The 9,800-nt window shown below is 43.6% G+C and overlaps 3 protein-coding genes across 3 annotated transcripts; 1 reads left to right on the forward strand and 2 right to left on the reverse strand.

Annotated features, from left to right (window-relative positions):
• Positions 1-272: 272 nt before the first annotated feature.
• Positions 273-4,823, reverse strand: CCR75_007677 (uncharacterized protein; the record flags this gene model as incomplete). Its single annotated transcript, XM_067965735.1, has 7 exons — positions 273-458; positions 534-621; positions 694-786; positions 859-3,350; positions 3,449-4,314; positions 4,403-4,708; positions 4,768-4,823. 7 exons carry the CDS (start codon positions 4,821-4,823, stop codon positions 379-381), a joined length of 3,981 nt encoding a protein of 1,326 aa, XP_067816369.1. The 3' UTR covers positions 273-378.
• CCR75_007678 (uncharacterized protein) lies at positions 4,800-5,726 on the forward strand. The gene is made up of 3 exons (XM_067965736.1): positions 4,800-5,060; positions 5,104-5,439; positions 5,503-5,726. Exons 1-3 carry the CDS (start codon positions 4,889-4,891, stop codon positions 5,586-5,588), a joined length of 594 nt encoding a protein of 197 aa, XP_067816999.1. The 5' UTR covers positions 4,800-4,888; the 3' UTR covers positions 5,589-5,726.
• Positions 5,727-6,072: 346 nt separating this feature from the next.
• On the reverse strand, positions 6,073-9,193 carry CCR75_007679 (uncharacterized protein; the record flags this gene model as incomplete). The annotated part of the gene is made up of 3 exons (XM_067965737.1): positions 6,073-8,370; positions 8,441-8,950; positions 9,008-9,193. The coding sequence occupies 3 exons, from the start codon at positions 9,191-9,193 to the stop codon at positions 6,073-6,075; spliced, it is 2,994 nt and encodes a 997-aa protein (XP_067816998.1).
• Between the last annotated feature and the right edge of the window lie 607 nt (positions 9,194-9,800).

The raw sequence follows: 9,800 nt of genomic DNA on the forward strand, positions 1-9,800 counted from the left end.
TGATTTATATTTAATCGTAATAAATATAAATACCTATTCTTACCAATTAAAATGTCATCTCTATAGATAACACTTGTATGTATTGCAAGCGTATCTTTCTAGATACCTCGCGTAACGGATGACGCTGGGCGTCATTCCTCCTAATGTGAATGCACCCATGTGCATCACATCCACAAGGGTTGGTCATAAATGTGCACCACACCCGAGTGTTGGGTCTAATTACTATTATTTAGTAATTGACCATCCCCTTAAGTACCAAATGTACTTAATGGGGACTGTGTAACATTAGGGCAACTGTAGCCCGTTACAGAATGGTCATTTTATGTATTTCAATCTCGTGTACCCCACAAAACATGTTACGTGACGATCACTACATTGCTACAGTCTGCAGCTCTCGCGAACAGTATTCAGCAAACAGGTTTTCTTTTCCAGAGATTCCAATGAAAACACACGAGTTTCTGTTAAGCACGGATAACATAATAAGTTGCAAATAGAAACATTGACGGAGTAATCGACGGCCTGGCCTCACTCACCTGTGCCACCTAGGCTGTTCTTTACTGATACGCTAAACGTGAAGACCTTGTCATCATTGCTCTCGTCAATATCATTTGGATCGTCAAACTATCACATCACACGCGAAGGTTAATTAAAGCGCCATTCATGTCTCCGCGTCACTGCATGGCATGTACCTACCACAAGCTGAAATTGCGGTTGGGAGCCCTCTTTAAAGTCATCCCTGGTTTTCCAAAGCAAAAATCGATGTGGGCGATACACGAGAAAACAACTCTGAGGAAATTTGGAGAGTCGCCGATAATTAGCACATATAATGGCAAATAGGTAAATTTAAAAAGGATAAACCTTTGTGTAGCGATCTCCCTCAAGCTTTGACGAAGCATTGCCAATCCACAAAGCGTGATAGCGAAGACAGAGTGCAATTTCTTCGTCTTTTTCAAGCTGCAATTTGCGTTGCGTCAAATACACACTCCGCTCCGGCTCATACAATTCAATTAAATCTTGATCAGTCGGAAGCGAGGACAGGTAATTCCAAAGAATTTTACGTATTCGCTTGCTTGTTGGAGCGTCGTCCACAAATACCGCGCCAAATTCCGTAAGCCCAAATAGAAGAATTGCCCAGCGTCCACGAATCAGCGAAAATAAAAGTGCCATCATGGTTACCACTACGAATGCAGCTGCCGTTTTCCATGGATGTGTCCAATTGAATAAGTTCTCAACACATGCTAGTGCACCGCAGGAACGGCCGATCTCATTCTGCAGCTGTCCAACAGTGTCTTTCACTTTCCAAAAGGCATCAAAGAGATTAGCCCCGATAATTTTAGACTTTTCTTTCTCTACCATGTTTTCACACACGAAGTCAGAAAAAGTGCGCTCAACGTGGCTCACAAGACGCTTCTTTCGCGCTGGATTAGGCTGTTTAGGTCTATTTTCGTGTACATCGTGGATCTCGTTCTGTGAAAGTTGACATTTTGTCAACTTTGTGCTTTGTTCAGGAATTCGAAAGTCAACGCGTACGAGCAAATAGTTGCCCTCTAAATGTTCTGTGCAATTCTCTGGTTGGTAAATTGTTGAGAACGAAGATAGTGGGAGCAACAATTGGCTTGAATTATCTATTCGCTTAACAAGACTTTTAAGCGGAAGCGTTGCAGTCGCAGCAATTAGGTCTGGCGTATCTTTTGCTTTGCCGTTAAGTGAAATGCATAGATCAAATTGAAGAAGTCCAGGAAACGATGACCACGGCACCAGATCATCTCGGCCAGAAAAATTCTTTCGAGATGCCTGCGGAATCGGAAAGTAATAGGCATGGTGATCGACACCACAGCAGACTATTGCTTGCGGTCCTTCCTTTAAGCTCTGCTGATAAGAAGTACATCGGTCACAGGTGCACGTTTGAGGATCGTGACGCCAAGACACATTAAAATTTTGAAACGAAAAAGCTTTTGGACGAGTCAGCAGAAAATCCCCGGATGGAAGAGAGCATTTGCGCCAAATTGGTCTTCGGCTATTCCCTACAACATTCGTCCAGGCGATTGTAGTCTCATCGTAGCCGGAAGGATTGAGAACCATATCGTTAGCCTCAGATTGCTTGTCATTGGGGCGATATTTGATTCGAACAAAGAAGCCGAGTTTTGAGGAGACGTCCTTGGTGTGAGACTGCGATTTCACCAGTAGACTGTCTATCGCCTCAGAAATGTGAGCTTCATGAACTGCGACGTATAAATCTGCTAGTGGTCTATACAGTTTCTGTGCATCCTCTAATTCACGCTCGTACTCTTCGTACGCAACCCAACGAACGACAAATGCCCCCTCTAACCTAAGATGCAATTGATAAAGCATCCACACAAGAATCCCTCCAAATATGTAAGAAAGCGCGTACTCCAAGTCGGCAAAAAAACATCCAAACAAAAACGAAACAAAAAAAAACGCCGATTTTTTTCTGTTTTTCCATGAAATGATGCTAGCGTATTCAGCATCAATTCTTTGAAAGATTTTCACCGCTCGGCCAAAGCGCTCGATCGTAATGCGCAGTGACTCAACTGAAAAAGCTTTGTCTTCGCGCTCAAGAAGGTAAGAGTTATCATTTACCCGTTCCCGAAGTAAGTCATCTTTGTGCTCCACGTACTCAAAGTCGATTAGCGCGAAGCCAAGATTATCACCAGATTGGTGCTTGGTTCTCGCGGGCGGATAAAGTTTATAATAGCCTTTGTCGTCCAATTTTGGCAGCATTGTCCACGAGTCATTAATTGCAGCTTGGTTAGTCTCACTATTTAAGCTGAAATATCGAACTAAATAGCGTAATTGCATCATCTTTGGGTCTGAAAAGATAAACTTGTCTGCCTCGCGTTGAAGAAGCTGGAAAAGTGAAACCTTAAGATGTGCAATGCACTGATTTGAATTGAAGTCAATGACGTCGATGCTAAAGTCTGAATTTGGATGGCGAGCTTTAAAACACAAAAATTCCATATACATCGGGTCAGCACTTTTTAATACTGGACTGGTCTCATGTACGATGTCGTCAAATTTAAGCCGGCAATACGTGTCTCCTTCAAATATATTTTTTGCGTGGAGGTCTTCTCGACAATATTTGGTACACAAGTGCAAACCACGAAAACTCACGTAGAGTTCCCCAGATGGGCGCAGCACACTTTCATTTAAAACAAGAAAATGGATGCCTCTAAGCGCTTTTTCTTTCTGCCCAACTCTTAAAAGCTCCTGAGCAGTACATATACAAGAAATTGTTGCCTTCATCATGCAGCCTTTGTGCACGTCAATTCCACAAAGCTCGCAGCGATATCCCCAGGCGCTTTTTAGCGCATTCATGATTGAACGATCACCTAAACCTCAAAAATCAGATATTGCTCCAAGCGCATTGTAAATTAAAATTTTTGAACTTAATAAAACGTACACACTGCGCAAGCAGGCATCGCAAGACCAATGGATTTGAGTTGGTGCACGCGAAACTTGTGAGCATTACTGGTGCTTATTTCTCTCTTTGTCGATATAAACTTGATCGCGAGCATTATTTTGGGTTGACCTGTGCTTTGAGTCAGTAATGCTCGAGACGACAAAGTGAACCATCGTTTCACCTCAATATTAGGATACCGAAGCAATGGACTCATATCTACCAGTGTACAAGCAACTTGGTCGTCAGCAAGATAGTTATAATTGAACACCTCAACTTCAAGCAATGGGATCGGAGTGATAGTGCTGTTGTACATGTGTGTAAATTGCATCACATTGTCATGCGCACTGCTCCACACTGGATTTCGGCCACCGTTTTCAACAGGCTTTGTTTGCATTGGTTCCTTCCAAGGAAGCAAAGATAGCTTTGCATATGGTGCTTGTTTACCAATGAGCTGTGTTCCAGGTAACTCCATCGCGCGATGAACAGTTATATGAAAAGTTCCAGGCTTATTTAAGCTCGCCACTGAAGTCTTTGACATACTTAGAAACTCATCGCGAGTTATAATATCAGATTTTTGTGCTAATACGTCGGCGGTAAACTGGGCGCACCCTTGGTGGGTAACAATTCCCAAAATTTTCCACCTATACATATTGCCCACAGTATCGTCAGGCCACGAAACTCCACACATATCACACGCTATTGGGTGTTTGCTATCTTCAAAACTAATTTCTTCAATCTTATCGCCCTCAAAGATCGGATCAATCTCCACAGTCTGGTCCAGGGCTTCAGAATTACTGAGTTGTGTCGTCGATTGAGAGCTCGTGTGCTCGTCTAGAGTCTTTTGCAGCTTTTTTAACGTCGGATTAGTGACGTTTATAGTCTTCAGGCGGAATCTGCAACACGTGACGCGAGCACGAACAAGTACATGAATTCTAATGGATAGCATATGTAATCAGCGTAAATAACAAGTTATATCCTTACAGAGCTGCGCTGATTGGAGTTGCAGCCTTGGGATACATCATTTCGGCTGCCACTTCCTGATCGCGTGTCGCAAACTTTTCCTGTAGTGCGTCCAGCTCCTTTCTTGAGCAGAGTCGCACCACATCGCGCTCTGAGATAAACTCACCAATTGCTGTATCGTAAGGTACAACAGTGCCAGCAGACTCGTTCATAAAGTGCATGTTTTTATTCTCCAGAATATGCGACAACTCCCATTGAGGTGCCACCGACGCCAGCGACTGTGACTTTTCAACAATAACGTGACGCTTCTTCCGGCCTTCACAGAGCCTACAATGCAAATTATATTGATGCTGTGGTCAAAGCAATTTAAAGACTATATAAATTACCAAAAGCCGATAGACGAGTCCTTTGCGCTCTTCTTGCCCCGGAAACGGAGCTCCATGCGGAATTTGAAAGATGGCTGGCAAGTATATTCGTACTTAAAAATGTTCTTGCATAATCCTGAATATGAAACCAAGCAACAGCAGTGACGCCGAGACGGTGCTAGGAGAAGAGTCGCCCCTTTCCCCATATGTTTGGATACACCCGGCACTACAGGAAGACCGGAAGCAGCAGTCAACGCAAGATACGGGTGTAAATAATGGTGAATCGTTGCCTAGTCCGGTCCATCTCCAAAGCGGTAAGTGTGGGCTAACTTTGACACGGACTCAAATTCAATGCAGGAATAGAATTTTGTGGACAGAGTCCGCGAAGAAAGTTGCTCTTGTCGCCTGCGTCGCAGCTTGATTTACTTGCGCAGATCAGCGAGCTGGCAGATGTCCAAGAGTCGCGGCAGTCTCAAATACATCCAGAAGAATCACGGCGATCTCGAGAAGGGCAGAGTGCACATGTGTGGGCGCCAGCAAATAAAGTGTTAGAGGAAAAGAAGAATTTGACTGATGATGCAACAGCAATCAGATCGAAGGCAGCAAAACACAGAAAAAATCCGCAAGATCGAGTATTGGGCTCACGAGCCGAGCGATTAAAAGTTGACGTGTTGGACTGGGATACATGCAGTGGTATATGGAAAGCTTATAAATACATGCTAACTTAGTGCTCATGAGCTATTTCGGTCTGGGCAGAAGGAGACTTGCTGATAGCGGACGCCGACGATGAGGAAGACTGGTGGATATACTATGACATTTCCGACAGTGAGTTTGATTCCTAATTGGAAAGTGTCTTGTTTCTATTTGAGTCTCAAAGTGGAATGGTACACGAATTTTTATTGATCAGTTAAAGTTGATAATTATATGATCAATTCAAAATATTCAAGGAAAATATATGTTTGTCTTTCAGACGCAATAACTGATTACTGTTAAGTAAATCCTTGCGAAGTGCAATAGCTCGGTGTCAGTAAATTGTTGATTTTTTATAACGTTCAATTAATAATTGCATATCTAAAAGCAATACAAGCATTTATACACGGAGAAACCTTGCCCTTTTTTAATGATTAAAGACGGTGCTTCATGTGAGTGGATGGCTCGGCTCAGTCTGTGATACGCAGTCAATAAATATTGCCAGAGCGAAATTCAATATAGCCACTGCAAACAATTAGCACTCAATGCTAGCAAGAGTTGACGAATTAATTACATGAAGAGCCAAGCTCTCCTATCCCACACCATCCCCATTGCTTTCAGCATTAAAAACACCGGTCACTTAGTAAGCCCTGCAAGCAGTTCTGCGTTTAAATGTATGAGCCCGTCACTGTCGCTTTCAAAAGCTGTAGAAGCGCTTAGGCGAGGGCTTGGTGGATTCATCGGCGCACCTGACAGATGCGTGGAAGGTCTCGCAGATTTAAGCTTTGTATGCGGTTGCTGAGCACGACTTGGTCGTTTTGTCTTTTGAGTTTTCTTTTTCTGTGGTTGTTTCACTTTGTCATGTACGGTTTGAGTCTGATGTCTTCGAGCTGTTCTCAACTGAGCCTTTACCTTTGCAATTCTCAGTCCGGAAGGCTGAAATGTAGCACGGCAATTATCAAGCTCTGCTATAAGTTTTTTTAAGTCATCACTCTCGGAATCTGAGGCAACGGAGCTCGATCGAGCAGAGTGTCGGGCGCCAATAGAGACGATAGGAGTCGTCGGAACCACCAATCGCAACGGGGCCGAAACGGATGGCATGACTTTTGTAACGGCACTTCTATTGTGAAGCCTTGAACTCCGTCTCTTACTTGATAAATTAGGCTTTCGTTTCACGGCACTATACTTTTGCGCTTGTTTAAGCTCCGTGGCAAAATCTTCAAAGCCGTCGCTTGCATGATCTGACAATATTGAGCTTACTTGTGGCGGCGTTTGTGGAGACATGGGATATAATTTACGCGCTCGTTGCTTACTAGCAATTTTTGACGTTGACATCAGGCCTGCATCAGCTGTCGAAGGTGTGCCCATTATGTTTAACCGTTGCTTGTTAGCATTCGAGATGTGGGCAGGCAAATACTTTACTTCTTGTGCTAGAGAAGTGTTGATACTTTGAGCTGCTCCAAGCGCTGCAGCAGTTTCATTAAGCTCTCTTTCGAGTTCTTTAAGTGCATCACCGTCACTTTCAGATACCTCAGAATTAAGTTGAGACGATTTTCGAGTTTTAATGTTGGATGCCGGGGATTTTTTGCAAGCGCTAGTCTTCAATCTTCTTTTTATTAAAACTGAAGTAGAGACACCAACATTTCCTTTGAGTTGTGTAGTCAGCTTATTGCTATGAGCAACCTTATTTTCAACGGGTTGATATGGCAAGCAGTGTGGAACTGGAGCATCAAAAACATTGGACAGTTGCGATTCGCCTCGAGAACTTGTCCGTCTAGTCAACTTCGTCTCATTTGGAATCAAAGCTATTGGACACTGGGCAAGGGTTAGTAATGGGGTCGCGTCCAAAGAGCCTTCAGTTTGATCTACTTTATGGTAACTATTATTAGCCGTTGACCCCACTAAAGAAGACTCTAGGATTGACTGAAGGTTCACCTCCGACTCAGCGCTCATACAATCCGGTAATTTATCAATGTGAGCAGAATTTTGTTTTAAAAGCGCGGTTCGAGCAACTTTTTTCTGAGAAATACCTATGGTGGCAGTATCTCTTCTGCGTTTGCCACGGCAGAGAGGCATTGCACTTTCCGATACTGTCGATTCTATTCCGAACAATGCAAGGTCATTATTTAGATCCTGTTCCTTTTGAAGATTAGCGGAAGTACCGCTATCTGCTTCACTATTTACTTGTTTGTATGATCCTTGTTCTACAGCTAGCCGTCGGGGAGCCACGGTGTTGACTAGTGTTTGAAAGACTTCATCAGCAGAAACTCGCTTTCGACCATGCAAATTCAGTACATCTGCGGAGCCTGACGGCCTTCCACTCCAAGATGGAACAGCACCTATAATTTGCTCTAGTGGTCGTTCACGAACTGCAACAAGTTTGCTGTTTCTGTCACTATCCACCCTCGAAAATAAAGATTCGTTCTTGTCTCTAATTACCAGTTCTGTTTCTGTCTCAACTTGTTCATTATAAATATCGTTCCGTAATTCAAATTCGAGTTGAGCCATAAAGTCATCGCTTCTACCCCAATTGGGCTGAATAGAGGAACTGGGCTTAACCATTGACCTACGAGGTTTATATGCGACGATGGCATCACATTGATGCTTGATACCATCACGCTCACTGTACGCCTGCTCTGAAGTCCTTCGCATGTCATTGTACTTGCGTGCCGCAGCTGCATGTACAACAACGTCGTCGACTTTGTGTGTTTTTCTATTCGCGATATGTTCAATATAAGACTTCAGCGCCATAGGTAAACGATTGTCATCATAATCTCCTTCTTGAATCGAACGCTTATTCGCGGATAAAGCTGGTGTATCTCGACAGCGACATAATCTAGAGACAGATCCGAATTCTAAGGTTGAAACTTGACTCATTAGCTGCTGGTAGCGGCTGTGAAGTGCTTTTAGCTGTTTCAATGTATCATACAATGACTACATTCATTCAAGAAGTTAAAGAAATAAAAACGACGGCATGACAAGAAGCAGCACCTTTACTTGCCACATGATCTTCCTCCGTAACATTGCCTACAACGAGCGGTAACCCTCGTCGACCACAACAACTTTTTGCAGTCTGCACTCGAACACTTGGCCAAAATCCCTGGAGACAGCTCAAGAACGCTTTTTCTTTCACCACAAGATGATGCATAATGGCCTTCACTTCTCGCACCGCCGTCAGAAACAAAGCAGCTTCTGAACCACATATTATATAATTAATTGTAACCAGCGCTAACCACTTCTGCGGGTCCACTTCTATTTTGTGTTTTGGGACGCCCAGCTGAACAGAATACGCGGAGTAGAGTGCGAATATGCGGCCAATTAGTGGCATTATATCTGCTAAATTTCCATATGCGGCGTTATGCTCTTCAACGCAATTTACGAGAGCGTCTAATGTCTGCTGCAAAATGATCTTATGTGTGGATGTTGGTGAGCTTTCCCAAAACTCGACGTGAAAAGCGGCACTCATCCTTGAATCAATCCACAGTCGCTTCCAGGCTGCAAACGTAATATCGCTCTGCATAAACTTAAAGACGTAAAAAATTAATAATAAGATTAGTACGGCAAGACAAACCTCCTCCAGAAAACGTGCGACCAATTTGTCCAGATCGTCACAAACTGCAGCAGCATAGTGCTGTAGCGAGCGCTCCCAGTCGATCTCAGGCACTTCACGCTCTCGCTGCTTCAAACTGCGATTAGCTGCACGTTGTTGGGGCAACAACGACAGTTTACTGGCTGCGGAAGTGACGTTTCTAATCATTTAGTAAGCTTGAGTCTTGTGTCACTATTGTTTTAGTATCTACGCTGATAGCGAAATTGTTTAAGAGAAATTATCTTATTGAATAATTTGGTCTTTTATAAAGGGGTACAGACCCGGTGTATCGTTTCATGTAATTAACACTTAAAGGATTAACTTTTACAGAAATTATTGTTATTAATTTATGGTTCATGCTTACAATAAGCTGAACACGGCGACCATACCGCCGCGGAAAGATGTTTTGTTGAACTCCATGGGAGAATCAACTATCTTTTGCGCGTTGGATTTTAAGGATGGCTATCAGGTACTCAGTCCGATATAGCCAAAACAGCTGTAAGCACCCCAAGCGGTATGATGTGGGAGTGGCTTGTGATGACCCAAGGTTTGGAAAACGCACCAGTGACATTCAACCCAGTGGTGGCTCGCGTGATGCGTCAGCACCGTGCCTACTCGCCCCATTACTTTGACGATGTATTCGTGCATAGTGGGCTGAGCGCAATAGAGTCGCACAAGCGTCATTTAGACGCTGTGTTGCAGACTTTAAAGGACGCCCAATTGTACGTCAACTTGCAAAAGTGCGTCATAGGGGTCCCTGAGATACCTGTGTTGG

This window comes from Bremia lactucae, linkage group LG4 (assembly GCF_004359215.1).
Source record: "Bremia lactucae strain SF5 linkage group LG4, whole genome shotgun sequence".
In the NCBI taxonomy this organism is placed as follows: Eukaryota; Oomycota; class Peronosporomycetes; order Peronosporales; family Peronosporaceae; genus Bremia; species Bremia lactucae.